This window comes from Onychostoma macrolepis, chromosome 18, assembly GCF_012432095.1.
Source record: "Onychostoma macrolepis isolate SWU-2019 chromosome 18, ASM1243209v1, whole genome shotgun sequence".
Classification (NCBI taxonomy): Eukaryota; Metazoa; Chordata; class Actinopteri; order Cypriniformes; family Cyprinidae; genus Onychostoma; species Onychostoma macrolepis.
In genome coordinates this window covers 9,589,017-9,608,933 of record NC_081172.1, presented here as the reverse complement: position 1 = coordinate 9,608,933, position 19,917 = coordinate 9,589,017, and the positions used below count along the sequence as shown (strand labels likewise).

The window sequence follows — 19,917 nt, the reverse complement described above, 5'->3', positions numbered from 1 at the left end:
GGTCTGTCATGTGTCAAAGTACAAATGTTCATAGATGTTAAGAATGCCTCGTAAATTCCAATTCATTTCCTGGAGGAGGCAAGTAGGAAGTTGTAATTTGAATCTAAGGAAATCGAATGAAATTGCAAGATTTTGCACACTTGCTCATAAAAGTTCATACACTACCATTCAAAGGCTTGGGGTCAGTAATATATATTAATACTTTTGTGCAGCAAGACACTTGTGATGTTATTAAACATTTCTGCTTATAAATAAATGTTCATTTGAACTTTCTATTCATTAAAGAACCCAGAATGAAATGCATCAAAGTTTACACAAAATAACGAGCAGCGCAACTGTTTTCGACATTGATGATAACAATAAGAAATTTTTCTTATCGGCATACCAAATCGGCATATTAGAATGATTTCTGAAGGATCATATGACACTGAAGACTGGAGTAATGGCTGCTGAAAATGTAGTTTTTCCATCACAAGAATAAATTGCATTTTAGAATATAACCAAATAGAAACATTTTAAATTACAATAATATTTTGCAATATTACAGGATTTTTTAGTATTTTTGTATCAAATGCAAATGCAGCCTTAACATAAGAGCATTTTTTAAGCGTTTAAAAAAATCTTACCAAACTTTTGAATGGTAGTGTATATACAAAATATAAATTCTGAAGCACATTTTTCATTTCCCCATTGGAATGTTTTATTAAAATTTGTTTGTCTACAAAAATCTGCATGAAATGAAGCATAAAATGATTTTACATTTAAACATTTATTTTAAACATCTTAATAGCTATTTTTGCACATTTTGTTGTAAAATTTAAGCATTTTGGAGTGTCATTTCCGCTGCATTTTGAGCATTTGATTTATTATTTGAATGGCGTTAAGAAAAAAAAATTCAATACTTGCTTACAATATTATATGCATATTGATGCAAATATAAATTTTCTACTGCTAAATTCAACATTTTTATACATATAAATACATTTTAGATATTTTTTTTTAATATATATAACTGAAGGCTAATTGGAAAAATGAAAATGGCTCTTAGTCGTTTTGAACTTTTAAAAAGTTTTAGTATTAGTTACTAAAAAAGTATTAGAAAAATGTTAATATTAAAAAATATGTAAACTTACATTATCAGAGAATAAATAGCCATAACCAATCAAAATTGGATCAGAACCTGTTGATTAATGAAATTTCTTTCAATTACATTTCAGTAAATTCTTCTTCCTGTCGTTCCAATTCGATGTTAATAAAACTCAACTGTTCACCTTTACGCTGCTTGTTTAAGCTGTTGAGTGCATTCATTGGTTAAATCAAGAGTGAGACCAATGCTGACTCAAATGATGAATCTAGCTAAACCACAATCTTCCGTGAGAGTCTTTGATGGTTTTCGTGTCCTCATTCACATTTCGGAGAATATTCACAAGCTTTCTCAGCTGCATGCACAAAATGTTTTTTACTAGGTCACCAGAACAAGTCGGCTCACAAGCAACCGACATTTTTGATACTTCAAAGGAGAAATATGGAGCTGCAACTGTCAGTTTATATAATATTATGCAGAGTTCTTGACTGCTGCTGGGCCTGGAGAAGCTAGAGGATTTCAAGTGTCACTCATGTGTCTTTGAGGTAATTAATTTGTGTCACTCACCTGTCTGTTGGCCTCCTGCGGTGAGATTACTGTAGTTTAATTTCACAGATGCAGAAGGGTCTGGTTAAGAATGATTAAGTGAGAGAGAAGTAAGCTGGGCTTTGCTATATATGCATCTCTGCCACTGTTGATTTTGTTGCATTGATGAAGATGGGACAGGCCGCAACTTTACCCTGCAGAAAAGGTGGTACCTACGTCACCGAGCTTTATGAATGGTTCAGGTAAGTTTGCAAAATATTAACTTGGTGACTATTATGACTACAGCTGGGCTTTAGTGAAGCGGCTGGTGGAAATAGGATACATAAGCTTGCTTACACGTCATCTGATAGATGCTTTTGTGCAAAACTAATCTCCTCATTCTGGGTCTTTATTATTGGAGAGTAATTCTAGCCATAAAATGTGTAAAGAACGGAAAATGCCATACTGAAGATTTTTGTTATAGACCATAAAATGCCAACCATGACTGTAAAACCATATAAACACTATCTCAGCATAAGTAGGTCATCTGCTTATTTATGTCCTTTTTTATTTGACCTTTTACTGCAGTCTTATTCCTGGAACATTTCATTTCATGATGTGCATGATAAGAACATTGCCTTTTTTTAATAATCATTCATAATGTAACTGTTCTAGAAATGATCATATAATGCTGACAACACAAAATCTTTAGGTTAAAATAGCTACCAGTATTAATTAATATTTTATATATATATATATATATATATATATATATATTTATAATATTAATATTTTTATAAAATTGTACACATTTTTAGAAATTAATTACATAGTTTATGGATGTCAAGAAAAATTTGTAAAAAAAAAAAAAAAACATTGTCTGTACACTGAAAAAATGGTGTAGGATTTCTTTGAAATATCTTTACTCCGGAATTGATAGTGCATTTTACAAATAATAATTACAAGGAAACAAGGAAATTTTAATAAAAAATTGTGGTGTATTTTTATTTAATGTTCATTTATGTATATAAAAAATGTAGTTAATAAACAAAATTTTAAAGTGTATCTTTAATGTGTATTTATTTTATTTTATTGGGATCTATACAATATTTATATTACAACACTAAAAACCCCAAGGTCAATTAATATTTATCAGTGGTTTAAGATAATAATAATTGATTGATATCAGTTTTAAACTACACTATCACACTTTCAGCTTTATAAAAAACCTCTTCAGAAAATAATCCTAGCAATAATAATCAAAATATTTTTAAAAATGTGTCCAATTTTGTGCTCGTCTCTGGCAGGAAGTTCCTGAATGAATGTCCCAGTGGACTGATCACCCTCCATGAGTTCAGACGTCACTTCTGCAATGGAACCGTGGGAAAAGAGTCAGCGGAGTATGCAGAGCAGATATTCCGCACGCTAGATAACAATGGGGTATTTCACAGCTCAAAACCAAACAAGCTTTGAGGTCTGACACGTGATGTTTTAAGGCTGCTGTTCAAAACACTGGTTTTACAAAACACGCATGTTGACTTCACTTATAAAAGGCAGAGGCATAATAATAGACACTATACTAACTTGTTTCTCCCAAATGATTCTTTTTACAGAACGGATTTTTAAAAAAGTAAAGTAGAGTAGAATATGCACAGTACATAGTTGGGAGGAACTACATGTGTAAATTACTTAATTTAATGACAAAATAAATGTAACCGTAATCAGTCACAGTTACTAAGAAAAAAATATGCAATTAAATTACAGTTACTTATGAAAATGTTAACAATTATACATAGGGATTACATCTGAATTTGTTCCACCCGTACCCATATACATACATAATTGATTTATTTCATAAATTGCAGTGACTGCTCTAAAATATGAGACACCAATGTTTCAGGAGTTTACAGGACACATGCTTATTCGATAACTGTTTCATTTCCTATTTGGGTTGATGTATATGCTTTATTTTTAACATTAACAGTTTCTTTCAAGCCATTGTTAGATGCCAGTGTTTCCTGTCATAGCTACGCAAAGATTTGATTTCTAAAAAAAAGTATCGCAGCTACTAAACTATTTCTTGTTAAGGTTTTAAACTTCAGCTAACCGAGACTTGTCATAGCACTTGCATGTTGTTGCTCTTTTGTTTGTTTTGATTGCTTCTACTGTCCTCATTTGTAAGTCACTTTGGATAAAAGCGTCTGCTAAATGACTAAATGTAAATATAAATATATATATATATATATATATATATATATATATATACAGGTGCATCTAAAAAAAATTGAATATCGTAAAAGAGTTTTTTCTGTAACTTATTTCAAAAAGTGAAACTTTCATATATTCTAGATTCATTACATGTAAAGTAAAACATTTTTTTTTTTTTTTTGATGATTAGAACTTACAGCTCATGAAAGTCAAAAATCCAGTATCTCAAAATATTAGAATATTTACATTTGAGTTTCATTAAATGACCATCCCTACAGTATAAATGCTGGGTATCTCTTGTTTTTTGAGACCACAATAATGGGGAAGACTGCTGACTTGCCAATGGTCCAGAAGACAATCATTGACAGCCTCCACAAAGAGGATAAGTCACAGAAGGTCATTACTGAAAGGGCTGACTGTTCACAGAGTGCTGTATCAAAGCATATTAAATGCAAAGTTGACTGGAAGGAAGAAATTGGGTAGGAAATGGTGCACAAGCAACAGGGATGACTGCAAGCTTGAGAATACAGTCAAGCAAAGCCGATTCAAACACTTGGGAGAGCTTCACAAGGAGAGAACTGAAGCTGGAGTCAGTGCATCAAGAGTCACCACGCTCAGACGTCTTCAGGAAAAGGGCTACCAAGCCACTTCTGAACCAGAAACAATGTCAGAAGCATCTTACCTGGGCTAAGGAGAAAAAGAACTGGACTGTGCTCAGTGGTCCAAAGTCCTCTTTTCAGATAAAAGTAAATTTTGCATTTCATTTGGAAATTAAGGTCTGGAGTCTGGAGGAAGACTGGAAAGGCACAGAATCCAAGCTGCTTGAAGTCCAGTGTGAAGTTTCCGAAGTCAGTGATGATTTTGGGTGCCGTGACGTCTGCTGGTGTTGTGTCCATTGTGTTTTATCAAGTCCATAGTCAATACAGGAGTCAATACCAGGAGATTTTGGAGCATTTTATGCTTCTATCTGCTGACAAGCTTTATGGATTTCCTTATCCAACAGGACTTTAGCACCTGCCCACAGTGCCAAAACCACTTCCAAGTGGTTTGCTGACCATGATATTACTGTGCTTGACTGGCCAGCCAACATGCCTGACCTGAACCCCACATATGGAATCTATGGGATATTTTCAAGAGAAAGATGAGAAACAGTCGATCCAACAATACAGACGAGCTGAAGGCTCAGTAGTGCCTCAGCAGTGCCACAGGCTGATCGCTTCCAGGACACACCTCACTGATGCTGGAGTTTGTGCTAAAGGAGCCCTGACCAAGTCTTGAGTGCATAAATGAACATACTTTAAAGAACTTTAACTTTTTTTTTTATTTAATTTTTTTACTTTTTGATTGATTTTAGTAAATATTCTAATATCTTGACATACTGGAGCTGTAAGCTCTAATCATCAAAATTAAAACAAACAAACAAAAAACTTTAGAATATATGAAAGTTTCACTTTTTGAAATGTTACTGAAAATTTTTTTCTTTTTCACGATATTCTATTTTTATTAAAATAGAATTAATTTTCACTATTTGTATAAAAAGTGTGACATGATTGCCATTTAACAGGATGGAGTTGTGGACTTCAGAGAATATGTGACAGCTATCAGCATGTTGATTGAGGGCACGACGGTGGAGAAGCTGCGCTGGTCCTTCAAACTCTATGACAAAGACAAAGATGGAGCCATCACACGCTCAGAGATGCTGGAAATCATGCAGGTAAGTGTCTATAGCTGCAAAAATCTGTTACTTGCTGCTCTAATCTGATTGTTGCATTTTACTATGGAATTAAAAATGCAGTTTGTTTACGTGATTCTGGATTCCTACACTAGAGGGCAATATATACTCACAAATTAATATTCTTTCATGGCTGTTCTCACTCAGGCTGTGTACAAGATGAGCGTTGCAGCTTCTCTGACCAAACCTGATCCACTGACTGCTGAAGAATGCACCAATAGGATATTTGTACGGCTGGACAAAGATAAAAATGGTAAGCTACCTGCTATCAATACAAGCTACATTGCTATCTAAAGTAGCAAAGTTATTTCAACCACTCTTGAAATTCAAAGCACTAAACTGTACCAGAAATGGCAGTTTACAGAAGTTCTCTTTCTGTCTGTCTCTATAGCCGTTATCAGTCAAGAGGAATTCATTGAAGGCGCGCTGAAAGACGAATGGATCAGAGAGATGTTGGAGTGTGATCCAAACACAGTGAAGATGGAGAGGCCTCTCAAGGGCAATGCAGTGCTGTAAATATGTGGGTCTATTTACATTCAGTATAAAGGAAATCATGGCTGTTACAGTATTTATTGTGATGGGGCTGTTGTGAATGCCTTAAAGATGAGACCTTCATGCATTGGTCAGTATGATTATTTTAAATGAAAGGAATAGTTCACCACAAAATGAATATTTGCTGAAATTTACTCACCCTCAGCCCATTCAAGATGTAGAAAAATTTTGTATCACTCGCTCACCAATGGTTCCTCTGTAGTGAATGGGTGCCGTCAGAATGAGAGACCACACAGCTGATAAAAACATCATAATGATCTACAAGTAATCCACATGACTTTATCAGTCTATCAGTTAACATCTTGTGCAGCAAAAAGCTGCATGTTTGTAAGAAACAAATCCATCGTTCACTGCAGAGGATCCATTGGTCAGCAAGTGATGTAATGCTAAATTTCTCCAAATCTGTTCTGTTGAAGAACAAACTCAGCTACATCTTGAATGGTCTTAGGGTAAATACATGCAAATTTTCATTTTTGGGTGAAATATTGCTGTAGTGTTGACCTATAAATTGACATTCTACTTTTGATGTTAGATGCAAAATATATGTATGTATATTTATATTGATTGTACTGAAATTATGCCTGAACACACTTCAAATCATTATTTATCATTTTTTACGAGCAAATCTCGTAAAGACATTAAAACACTAGAAAATTTATATTTTCATACTTTAGAAGGCGGCCCATTCTTGTTGTCAGAGTAACTGATATATATATTAGTTCTTTGTGGACTTACTTGGCTTCCTAAACTTGCTTGAGTGGAAAACTTTCTTGTAATTGTGTAAAAAATATATTATATATTTGTTAAAAGTAGATGACAGAAGTGTAAAAAAGTTAGTTTTGTGCTTAGTTATGATAGTTTATTATATTATCATCTTATTAAATTACCAGTTTATTAAATAGTTATGTATCTTTTCATGCAGACCATGTGAATTTACAAAGTAAATCTAAATAGCTACTGTAAATAATTGTTTTATTAGGTTCTTATAAGGCTGTTTTCAGAAACTTATGTCAATACTATACTGCCAAGCATAAGAACTTCTACTGAGAAACCAATTATTGATTAAATATTAGTCTCAGTCGCACCTCCCTAAGTTAAGTATTTGTATAATCAAAAAAGGAGAAAAAAAACAGTACAATTTTGAGTTTGATTACAAAATACTGAAATAATCGATCAGATTCTTATGCCATCTTATAACTTTCATTTGGAGTAAAATTATTTTACATAAAATCTACATATTAAGCTACATATTATGTACAGAAACACATGTATTCTGACTTGATATCTCAGCTTCAGTTCCCTAGGCTATTGTCTGTTTTCTACAATGAACAATTGTACAGTTGTGTTCTTCAGTATTCTTCTGCATTTCTCACTAGGCTTTGATACACAGAATTTGAAATCTTTTGGTCTTGTCAAATTGCAGTTAGTATGCCTGCCTTATTCCAGCAGCTGTTTACTGACAGCTGAGCAACTGACTTTAGAGGAACACCTCAGTTTTGAGTGACAGTAGTGTGCTAGATTAAAAAAGACTAAATGACAGGCTAATAAATAGATCTGTGCAGAATCATGTTGGTTTCACTATATTAGTTTTGATCTCATAGACAAAAATGTTTTAATACATTACCTGGTTAATTTTTTTTTTGTACAATTACCTAAACCTAACCCTCACACAGATATCAGCATATTAATTTGTCTTCCGAGGTGCTCCAAATTTGTTTTTTGACATGTTTCACTATTTATAAGTGAACTAATGCCTCACAAGAAGTATGACCAAATTTACGCAAACACAAACACCATTGCGTTACTACATGCCACTATGGCGAAGGCTCGTCTTTTGAATATTAAGCAGATAGCGGTGATGCAATTTAGTACCCTTCCAATAGCGAAAGGCGTTTTCTGGAATATTAATTAGATGGCTCAGTGACCATCCAATGGGGAAGACACGGCTCATGAATATTAAACAGCGAGCCTCCACCGTAGTATGATATTCCCTCCAGTTACGTCCCACATTCCCACTTTCATTGTCGACATGGCGCTGGCGAGGTGGGAACACCAACTACGGAAAGAGCAAATCTCGTAAAGACATTAAAACACTAGAAAAGAGTCCACGGATTTATATTTTCATACTTTAGACGGCGGTCCAGATTCGGTAAGTAATCACAGCATTCTTGTTGTCAGAGTAACTGATATATATTAGTTCTTTGTGAATTTACTTGGCTTCCTAAACTTGCTGGAGTGGGAAACTTAATTGTAATTGTGTAAAAAATGTAAATATTTGTTAAAAGTTGATGACAGAAGTGGAAAAAAGTTAGTTTTGTGCGTAGTTATGATAGTTTATTATATTATCACATCTTCATACGTAGTAATATTTTCATAGCCTAAAGGATTGATTACAGAGAGCGTTTATGTACATGTGTATGAGGTTATATTCAGAAACCCGGATCGACAAAGTGATGTTTGTAGGTATTGTGCAATACTTAAAACAAAACACAAGGTATGTTTTAAACTATTTAAAAATAAATAAAAACATAAGATGTGATTTGAAGAGCAGAACTAGGTATTTGAGGCACAGCTGTGTTTGTGAAGAAGTGATTCACACATTCCACGTAACGTAGCCACAGAAGAACAAGAGCTGCTCTTACATGATTTTGCTTTACCGCATCCTCACCTGTGATCTGGACTGATTCAGAGCTTACAGAACGTAAATGTTACTTTTTAGCTGTACAGTCTACAGAAATATGTTTGGAGTGACTTCCTATATTTAAATTAACTTTTTATAGTTTGTAGTGTGCAGCAGCAGTATGTATGTTTTTGGATGTGCATTGGAAGACGGGCCAGTTGTCACACTGGAAGTTTGTCAAAAAGGCTTAATATTAGTAACTATATGGTTTTGAATCAAGTCAGTAACAACAAATAGACAATTGTGTGGTTTTTATGTTGTTACAACAAACTTTTACGTTACTTTTGTGAATCTATCTCCAAAAATCCCCAATAATATCATAATTTGTAATAGCTAAAATTATGTAATGACTGTTATGTAATGAAAGGTTGAACTGCATTCTCAACAAGTAGTAATTAGTTTTGATATTTTTGCAAGTTATTCTTTAGATGTTTGCAGTTTCATGAATTATTAGGTCTTTTGTAATTATTTTAGTGTTATAATTAGCTGAAAAGCCTGTTACAACATGCCATTAGCTGTCATAAAATGTTTTTGTCAGCTTTAGCTTTTCCCTGGCAATAAAGTAGTTTTATTTTTGTAGCCAGCATCTTAAGGTATGTGTCTATACAGAAACTGACTTTAAAAGTAAACTTCCTCCCAGAAATAATATTGAAGTAAAGCGTGAGACAATTAACCCTGGTTTACACTGTAAAAAAAAAAGAAAAGTTTTTTGAAGTTGTAAATAAAACAAATAAGTGTAATTTACAAGAAAGTACTATTTCAGCTTTTCTACTTCAAAATTTCACATTTAATTCTGGGTTACATGCTGTTTCTTTGTACCTATTCAACTAGTTTTAATCTTTTTGTAGTTTTAGGCTTTGTCCTTGTGACTGTTCTTGTAATTTAACTCCATTTCAGTCACACATCTGTGATATTGTGTAAATGGTGTGATGTTTACAGACTTCAAAGAGCATCATTTGCTGTTTAAATCTTGTGTTTGCAGCCCAAAGTAAGCCTGCAGGTTTAATCAGCCTTCTTTATTTGTTGTGTAACAAACTCTTATTACCATCTCGAAGGGCTAAAACACACACATGTTTTTCCTTTATCCACTTTAATTTGCAAGTGTGCATTTACCTAAGCAGAGTGGAATTTTTTTATTTTTACAGTTATAGCTATAGATAGCATATGAAACACCCCTGAAAACAGGCAGGCGTCCCTTCTCTGTTCCATGTGGTTATGTGAAGTATGATGCATCATATTCTACGACGACGCCTTGGCTTAGTATAGTGACAGGATATTTCAGATCAGTGTCAGATGGGTGTCCCTTTAGAAGTTTTGAGTGTGAGAATAGTCAGCGGTGGTGTTTCATTGGCTGCTTATGTATAAAACTGCTTAGTGACGCCCCAATATAGCCACAAATATGTAAGAGTGGAGTTAAGTAAAAAAAAAAAAATAATAATAATGTTCCATTCTCTTTCTATTTCTGGCATGTGTAAGAAAAGGAGCCTGTTGTAAGCAGAGGCTGTCCTCTTCCCACATGCACAGGCTGGACTGAAGGCTTGCGCACATCTGTGTTCCTCTAGTACTTGCACGAGACCCAAACATCTTTTATAACTCTACGCTTGGCTCAAACGCTGCGATCACATCTGACTGCTTTTTTTCATCCACGTGAAACCAGGCATAGCATTTATCGGTGTATAAAACCTACTGGCACAATCAATCTGGTAAAAACACATTAAAATCAAAGGGGGAAAAAAAGGATATAACATGTCAATACAAAGTTTTTTTGTGTTGAACATGTACCATGGAAATAGCATGGTTTTCTATAAATTGGTGTATGATGTACACTACTGTTTAAACATTTGTGGTCATCAGATTTTGTGATGTTTTTGGATAATGCCTCTTATGCTCACCAAGGCTGCATTTAGGCCTATTTGATCAAACATACTGTAAACGCAGTAATATTGTGAAATATTTATTTAAAATATTACATTTAAAAGGATTGTTTTCTGTTTCAAATACATTTTAAAAATGCAATTTATTCCTGTGATGCAAAGCTAAATTTTCAGCAGCCATTACTGCAGTCCTCATGTCACATGATCCTTCAGAAATCATTCTGATACACTTGAGAAATACACATTTCTTATTATTTTCAAACAAACATTTATTTGAAATATATATCAATTTAATGTGTCCGTGCTAAATAAAAATTTTAATTTCTTAAAAAAAATCTTACTGACCTAAAACTTGTGAACAGTAGTGTAAGCACTATGGTACATGAATATGATACTAGGGCTGTCGTGATTCGTTGATTTTAGTCGACTAGTCGATTTTTAAAAATCATCGACTTCATTTTGCTCACGTTGACTAACCGGCAAAATACCGGAAGTGGCGCATTTCACGGACGAGAATCCATAAAACACATTATTAGACTATTTTCCAAGGCTGCATGATATATTAAACCCATTTAAAAATCATAAAACCCATTTAAGCCCACCGGCAACTATAGTTGCCGCAGTTTATAGTTGTAATTTTCCATTTGTAAGTATTTTTCTAGATGTTTTCCATGTTTGATGTCTCAATGACATGCAAATTAACAACCAAATAAAGGATTTCAAGGGGGGAAAAAAAGGTATTCACTTCCTTCCTGTCACATGAGGCTGTCAACTTCCTACTCCTATTTTCAGGAAGCATGGCAAAGGCAAACCCTCCCAAGGAAAGGTCATTTTCATATTACTAATAAGTATTTTTTGTTGACTTATATACATCTACATGATCATGAAGGTCTCTAGAATCATCCAAACAAAACAATTCATACGAGAGATCTATAGTTTTTTGTATACTTAGTCAAAAGTCCAAGCGGCAACTATAGTTGCCGGTGGGCAAATGACTTGTAAGTACATATAACATATATCATGGGGAAATGGGGGTATACTGTCGCTAGCATCATGCTACTCATGTTACATTCTTGTTAAAAACAGCTTTTTAGCATCATGCTAGCAACATGCTAACTTAATGCTAACATGTTAATCATGTTAGTATGTTGCTAGCATCATGCTAATCACATTAACAACTTGTTTAAAACATGTTAACATCATGCTAGCAAAATGTTAATCATGTTAATTTTGTTTTAACATTTACATGTTGTTAGCATAATGCTAACACAATTAACATGTTGTTAGCATGTTGTTAACATGACGCTAAAATGATTAGAATTACTATTAGCGCCTAGAGTTTTCCCAGGGCAAGCACCACTCACATTTTCTTCAGAAAATGTACAGTACCCTCCACTAATATTGGCACCCTTGGTAAATTTGAGCAAAGGCAGCTGTGAAAATAAATTTTCATCGTTTATGTTTTTGATCATTGTTTGAAGTAAAACAATTGAAAGTTGCAAGAGAATTTTTTTTCTTTTTTTCTCCAATGCATGTTGGCCACAATTATTGGCACCCCTAGAAATTCTTATGAGTAAAATATCTCTGAAGTATATTCCCATTCATATTTACATTTTTTAGCACACCTGGGTGACTAGGAGCATGAAATTGTACAGCCATGACTTCCTGTTCCACAGGATTATAAATGCCAACTGATAAAAAAAAATCTAAACCTGACTGCCTCTGTTAGAAATCTTATAATGGGGTATGGTTGGATCCTCCATCGGGACAATAATCCAAAACAAACATAAAAATCAACACAAAATGTGTCACTGAGCACAAAATGAAGCTTCTGCCATGACCGTCCCAGTACTCTGATCTGAACCCTATAGAAAATGAGTGGGGTGAACTGAAGAGAAGCACCACCAACATGGAGCTGGGAATCTGAAGGATCTGGAGAGAATGGTCTCTGATCTCTTCTCAGGTGTTCTCCAAACTCTTCAGGCATTATAGAAGACAAATCAGAGCTGTTATCTTGCACTCTCAGAAATAAAGGTACAAAAGCTGTCACTGGGGCAGTACGCTTTTGTACCTATTAGGTTCAAATATGTACACTTAAGTACTAATATGTACCTTTAAGGTACCAAAATGGACCCTTTACAAACATGTACCTTTTGAAAAGGTACCGCCCCAGTTACAGCTTTTGTACCTTTATTTCTGAGAGTGTGGGAAAAGGACGATGCAATAATTGGGTGGCAATAATTGTGGCCAACATGAACTAGAGAAAGCATTTATTTCACAATGAGACCCCCACACACACACTTTCAGTTGTTTTACTTCAGTGAGAGGTTAGAATTTTGTAAATTATTTGAATGAAAGATCAAAAGATTAGATTTAATTTCACAGCTGCCTTTGCTTATATTTACCAAGGGTGCCAATATTATTGGAGGGCACTGTACATATTTATGTATTTTTATATATTTATTTTCATTTAAATTTTTGATACACAATGCCCTGTTGGGGCAACTTAATGGCTGCAATTTGTTCTGCACTATGTTACACCACTTTAAGACAAATGGATTTGTTGTTTGTTGTGTATTCATATTGAAGAGATTATAAACTAGATGCAGATTTTTTGGGTTTGCATCGAATGATCTTCGACTTTTATACATAATCAATTTGTTCATGAATAAAGATCGATCTGTTGAAAGCAGTTATTTTGAGTTAGAAGCCAAATGTTCTCCTCCTATTCAAATTTGACATTGAAGGGGTGCATACAACATATTTGCCCACCGGCAACTATAGCTGCCGCACATTCAAATATGATTTTCAAGAAAAAAAAATATATAAAAATAAAATAAAAAACATGGGGAAAATAAATGCAGAACATGTTCACATAGGACACTATTAACACAACTATATGCATGAAACCATTCAGAAAAATTTGGGCACAAATGGGTTAAGCATAATTATGAATTCACAAACGCTATGATTTAATTAAATAATTATATGCATGCAGTTCTAATTCAGTCTATGCGCTTTATTTATTTACATGCATGTAGGTTAAGCACGTGCGTCACACAGCGGCTCCGTTCACAGTAGCTCCTCAGAAACTGTTATCGTTTACATGTGTGGAGCGTCTCAAACTCATCTCTGCATGTTGTTGTGAGTTTGGGTTTATTATAACGTTCATTATAATACGCAATGTGCGCCATTTAATCAGGTTTGTAAGGTAAATCATTTATAAACCTACACAAACACAGGAGATTACATCGCGATTTCAAAATAAAAGCTCAAACCCTCAGTCTGAGTTTACACGTTTCGATGTCCACATATTCATTTAATTACAGTGGCTATAGCATTTCTGTACTAAAGAAATGACCAAATATTAAAGATTAAGTGGACATTTAAATGAAATGGTTCTTGGTCAATATTAAACAAGGATTATTAGATCAGTATTTAGAGCAGTAATGTGTAAAAACAATCGTCAGGCCGTTGGCGCCCCCTGCAGACTTTTGTTGTTATGCGTAATGTACATTAGCTCTATTGTTTATAATACTTTATGTATTTTAACAGTTTTGTTCAATAAAACCATATTATTTCTTGCTTTTGATACTTTATTTGAACTAATTATTATTGCGTCATTGCTATTATATATGTATTTTAATTCATTTTAAAAGCTATTGTTCACTTAAATCTATTTTTATTATCACCAAAAAAATTATTATTATATTTATAGGGCCCTGGCATCCGTTTTATTTCCAAATTCAGTTTTTTTCCATTTTTATTTTTCTATACTCTTTCTTTTAATAATCAAAAGCATCTCCAATTAATTGATTTTATATTAAAAAAGTATTTTTATTTTTTTATTTTTTATTTTTTTCAGAAATACTGCACATTTACATTTGTCATCTAAATAAATTCTGGTAAATAATATTTCTGGTAAATACTCCTTTAAAAAGTGTTTTTTGATTCTAATTTTATTAGTAGTAGACTAGAACACGTGGATATGTTGTCATTCTTACACTATAATACTGAACTTTGATTTCAGTGATTTGGACTGAGATGGACACTTGCTTCTTGCACTCGGTTGCACTTTACTTTTGCTTTAAAAAAGGATTTAATAGAAATTTGGATTTCATTTGGTTTAATAAAATATTCTTAAGTAAAATTGTTGATTTTTTTGTGTGGGAATGGGAAATCAATCGTTTAGATTAATCGATTAATCAATAAATAATAGTCGTTAGTGGCAGCCCTATATGATACTCATTCAGTACTTTATTATATATCAAAGTACTAGGGATGCATGATTTATCTGTTTTCTGCCAATGCTATACTTTTTTTTTTTACTTTATTGATATTGAATATTTGTGCATGATATGTTCATTTAATCTGTTTTAATATTTGAAGTACCTTTGCCATCATCTATCACTCAATTTAATCTTTAAAAACACCAATAATGTAATAAGACTGACACTGTTAAATGTAATCTTTATCAAAGCACTAAATGAATATCCATTTTTATTATTGTACATTATAATGTTTTGATACTTAAAATTAAATTTACATTTGAAACAATTGTTTTTAATTTGTGGTGGGTTTTTTTTTTTTAAATTAAAAATAAATTAATTTAGCAAAAATAATATAGAATTTAACTTTTGGCCATTTATTGGTTAACACCCATTGTTTTTTCAGATGTTGATGGAAAAATATTACCATCAGCATTTACTAGAAAGCTTGGTGTACATATTTATTTATCAGATGAACATGTGCTTACAGGGCCATTAAAAATGTCTTTCCCATGACTCTCCAGCATGCTTCTATGCATGCTTTAGCTTGACTTGAGGCGAATTTGCTGGCTTACACGGCTGGCCTGCCATAAATGCTTTTATTTCTGTTGAGATGAATGACCCGAAGGCTGCTATTTTTCCCCAGCATGTGCCAGCAGAGGTTTTTCTGTCAGTCAGTCAGAGCGGTTCAGAGAGGGATAGTGGCTAATATGGCTCAAACAGAGTGTGGAGTGGATAAAGTTCATACACATTGTGCCCTTAGGTGCCCGTCTGATGGATTTGAGAGGCCATTAGGGGTTTTCCCCTTATTCTCATTCTCATTTTCATGCTCATATTCATAACCTTTTATTTAATGCCATCTTGAGCCCTTTTCAGGGAACAGTACAAATAGTAATATTTATTTACGTTCAAAAAACAGAGTTGACTGTTTCCTTTTGACAATTGCACCTACAGGCTTGTTCTTTTGAGTCCAGGAAAGTATTTCCACACAAAGCACAGGCTTCATGTCTCACATTCAGTTTCTTCCCACTTAATGTCATTATTGGCATGTTTTCTCGTAAGATTTGTTCCAAGGATTGTTGAAACACTCAACATTTTCCTTTGTCTGTGGTTTTAGAAAAATACTTGTGCTGTAACTTTTTGATGTTTGACAGCATGATGTTTTTGCATGTGCATAAACCGTTTTGATGTTGATAGATCTGAATCCAGATCTATCTGAATCAAAATCCCTTGATTTCTTTGTTTGACTTCACACGATTCAGGGAGGAAATATGAGCTTCATAAAGAGCGCGTTATCGCTTTTTACAGCCTGGAAGCCACCATGTTCCCGCCATGAGAGGAAATTCCAGCCTTGCAAAAATCTGCAATGCAAAGCATCCTGAGCTTAGCTTGAGTCTATGCTGCGTGGTTGTTAGCTCATAATAAAAGACTTTCCAAACAAAGAGAGCAATTCCAATGAGTTCGTGTTTGCTGCTTTATTTGCTCTTAATAGTGATATTAATGTAGATTGACAGAACTGTTTAGAAACATGCAGGAAAAAATGCACCAAAGCGTGCTGTGTGAACATATGACCAGTGTGATGTTTGTGTAGCACAGCTTTTCTAGACATAACAGCAGTCTCCAGACAAGGTTTTGATTTGTTATTTATATATAGTTGAAAGACCAGATTGAAAAGTTCCTTTAATAGTTCTGGATCAAAGAATTGATATTTTAAAAACTAAACCTTTCACACTAGTGAAGGGCATTCGTTTACTCTGACCTTGATTTCACAGCATTTTTTGAAAACTCTTCAAAGGAAAGTGTTTGATCCACTTTTCTTCTAACAAACTGGAAACAAGCTTATTTACTTATTAACAGATGTGACTCTCAGATCAGCCTGTGCATACAAATATGTGGAGTCAGTCCCCTTTTATAACTCACAGTGGCCTTATGTAATGTCTAGTGACTGGATTGCAAACTTTAATTAAACTTTTGTGCTAAACTGTCAGGATACTGCCTTTGAATATTGTATATATTTTGAATTAATATTTCATTCAGGAATGATGCATTAAATTGATCTGAAGTGACATTTCGGTTACAGAATGAAGTACTGTGTGTGTGTGTGTGTGTGTGTGTGTGTGTCTATAATACAGTAATGTTATTATTTAATATTAGATTATTTAAATGATTATATTAAAGTCATAATTAGATTGCAACAAACTCAGAAGAGACAAGCACTGTTCCTGGCATCTGTAGCCCCAGTATCATTTCATGTCATTTTTTAAATAATAATATATACAACTACATTAAGATTTATTAGACAATATCAAAAAGTAAACCTGCAGAGTTTTGTGCTTGAATGCATCTGAAGAGACCACTGACAGAGAGGAAAGAACATCTGAACATAACAGATCAAATGCACACTGACGGATCTACTTTTAGCATAATAATCTGTTTGGTTGTAAAATATATTATCTGAGGTAAAATCAAATGTATACCTGTTGAATCATTCACAGACAGCACACACAGGTGTTCAACTAATAAACATCTTCATCGATGCAAAACAGTAGGATGCATTTGCAGAATTGGTGTCAGTTTACTCTAGGTTTGTGGCCACTTCATCCAACACTCTTTACATTCTCTGTGTTCTTAAATTGAACATTCAGCCATTACTAGTGAGAATCAGCTGCAGATGATTCAGTGCATGCAGGGAACTGAAGAAATAATTCAAACTGATTCACAAACCTATCCAGACTATTTTGCCAACAAGTCTCTGAAGTGAATCGACTCGAGAGTGATTGTGAATGACCCAGTTGTGAATGGGTCATTGCTAATGCCCCAGAAAAAAGAGACTAAACTACACATTTGTTAACATATATTGCAAAACAAATTAAGTTACAAGAGGAACGTCACCATTTTAATGAAGTAAAAGTAATTGTTTTTTCTTTTTTCATTAGAAATGTACTTGAGTTAAAGTAAAAGTACCCACCTTTAATTATACTCTTAAAAGTACATTTTCCAAAAATTACTACCCTTTGACCACAGGTTTGGTGCAGTGAGATCATGGCCAGTGTAAATGTTGCAAATGAAATGTGTGAACATGATTGTACACTCTGTACAGAGCTGGTTATTAGACAATAAGGGGATTTTTTTTTTTTTGGTATAAAACCCTTAAAAAGGCTTGCTGTCAAACTAAGTTGCTCTGATAATCCCCCGTTTTGAAGGATTATTAACTGCTAATTCACTGTATACAGCCTTTAGGATCGTCCTTTACCACAACACATCATTTCAGAGTAATGCTTTGTGATTTTTATGCTTCACATATGTCTTTGAATGACTCCAAATGGTTGAATAGCTCATCTGACTAAGATCACAAGCCAATTCTATGCAGAAAAACTAAACTCCCACTTAGCATAGCACACTTTCCCTTCTTTCGGATGTGTAAGTTAACCTTTGGCTTGTTGTATTTGTGCATTACGGCAGAGAAATGTATCAACACTGGTGCATGGGATATCAGAACATGACAGGGTGTCTCTTCACCTCCTTGTTTTGAGGATTAAAACGGAGAGAATGCTGCCGTTGTGTTTTCGGGCCATGAGCCAAAAGGGCCTAACAATGTGTCCCCGCTAGTCCCCCAACAAAGTACCCAGTGTCCCCAGCAGCAGCACAAGCACTGTGCCAATAATTGAAATAAATGGCTCAGTTATTCTTTAAAATCTGTGGCTAATGGTTGGAGCTTGACTGTGTTACCCAGGGAACAGTAGAGAGCTGAGAACCAGCCAACCTTTCACCCAGAGGATGTGCTCTGCTCTCTGGAACCATTACAGGGAGACCCCATCCAGATGAATACGCAGTTAGAAATGAAGATCAATGGGAAGGATTGAGAAATATACTTTCATGCACTGTACTTTCTGTGCTCACATCAGTGTTGCTATCATTAACTTGAATGAAATTAAACTGAATTAGAATTAGAAATGTTGCCATGGCAGATAACTGAAATAATTAAGTTTAGGTTGAAGTAATAAAATTCTTAAATCTTAAAGCTGAAATTAAAATAAAACTAAATAGAAATGAATAGAAAAATAAAAATCACAAAAGCACATAACAAAATTAAAACTTACACTGATTATACTGAAATAAAATGAAAACTGAAAATATAAAAATAAAACTTAATTTAAAATCTATATAGTGAATACTATAATAAATAACAGTAAAATCAAATTTAGTCATGAATCAAACATGAAGCACAATGGCATTTATTTCTTCATTCAGTTTTGTAGTCTTAACTCAGTGCCTAAACCTTCAAAAAGTTTCAATGAATGTGTTTAGAGATTGCCTAAATGCATTTTGTGCTGTTTACTGCAATATTTATTTTGTTATTTCCTCTTTATTCAGGATAAACAGAGCTGAACAAGATGATGTCTGATGCCAGTGACATGTTGGCAGCAGCCTTGGAGCAAATGGATGGTATTATAGCAGGTAAAATTGTACTCATGTAGGCTTTTCAACAATTCCATTAACCAAACCAAATCTATTCCAAATTCAACGGTCCCTCCAGAAAAAAAAGAGAGTAAGATTGGACCGATATTAGCGAGTTGTCCAAATGGTCTGGCATATGAAGTAATTTATCACTGGCTTATTATAAGGCTGACATTTCAAGTTGGAGTCGCCTGTCAGATCACATGATTTCCTGAGGTTTTAGCAATTAAAGCATTTCCTCTGCCCTGGTTCTGACTTCAGAACTTGAGTGGTTATTTGCCCACAGCATGCTTTATTGTAAGGTCATGCTATCTTTTATGCCACAAACAGTACATGATAATTGTGTTTTTTATAATGATTGCTTAATTCAGAAATGCCATACTGTACATTGTGCTTTATTGTAAAATATTTTCTTATTCTTGTATTGATTGACTCTCATGAGCATTTAATGTATAACTTGTAGCTCCACCAGTTTTTTTGCGCATAATATTGTCTGAATAAAATATGATCAACTCCCCATTCACTGCTTTTATTTA

At 33.9% G+C, this 19,917-nt stretch overlaps 2 protein-coding genes across 7 annotated transcripts in view; both read left to right on the top strand.

Moving 5' to 3' along the window:
• Window positions 1–1,501: 1,501 nt before the first annotated feature.
• si:ch211-245j22.3 (uncharacterized protein LOC563798 homolog) lies at window positions 1,502–18,770 on the top strand. Its single transcript, XM_058751728.1, has 6 exons — window positions 1,502–1,872; window positions 2,917–3,049; window positions 5,382–5,531; window positions 5,697–5,802; window positions 5,941–6,069; window positions 18,657–18,770. Exons 1-5 carry the CDS (start codon window positions 1,796–1,798, stop codon window positions 6,063–6,065), a joined length of 591 nt encoding a protein of 196 aa, XP_058607711.1. The 5' UTR covers window positions 1,502–1,795; the 3' UTR covers window positions 6,066–6,069; window positions 18,657–18,770.
• Window positions 8,117–19,917, top strand: part of ppfibp1b (PPFIA binding protein 1b) — a 36,714-nt gene continuing 24,913 nt past the window's right edge. For all 6 annotated transcript variants that reach the window (XM_058751727.1, XM_058751726.1, XM_058751724.1 and 3 more), the window contains exons 1-2: window positions 8,117–8,250; window positions 19,298–19,381. In XM_058751727.1, the coding sequence (XP_058607710.1) occupies window positions 19,318–19,381 (64 nt within the window). In that variant the 5' untranslated portion in view covers window positions 8,117–8,250; window positions 19,298–19,317. The remainder of the gene's footprint in view (window positions 8,251–19,297; window positions 19,382–19,917) is intronic.

Excerpts from the sequence above, each read along its gene's own strand:
- si:ch211-245j22.3 (XM_058751728.1), top strand. The coding sequence starts at position 1,796 with ATGAAGATGGGACAGGCCGCAACTTTACCCTGCAGAAAAGGTGGTACC. Across the intron at positions 3,050-5,381 it reads GCACGCTAGATAACAATGGG|GATGGAGTTGTGGACTTCAG; the intron begins GTATTTCACAGC and ends GCCATTTAACAG. Across the intron at positions 5,532-5,696 it reads AGATGCTGGAAATCATGCAG|GCTGTGTACAAGATGAGCGT; the intron begins GTAAGTGTCTAT and ends GTTCTCACTCAG.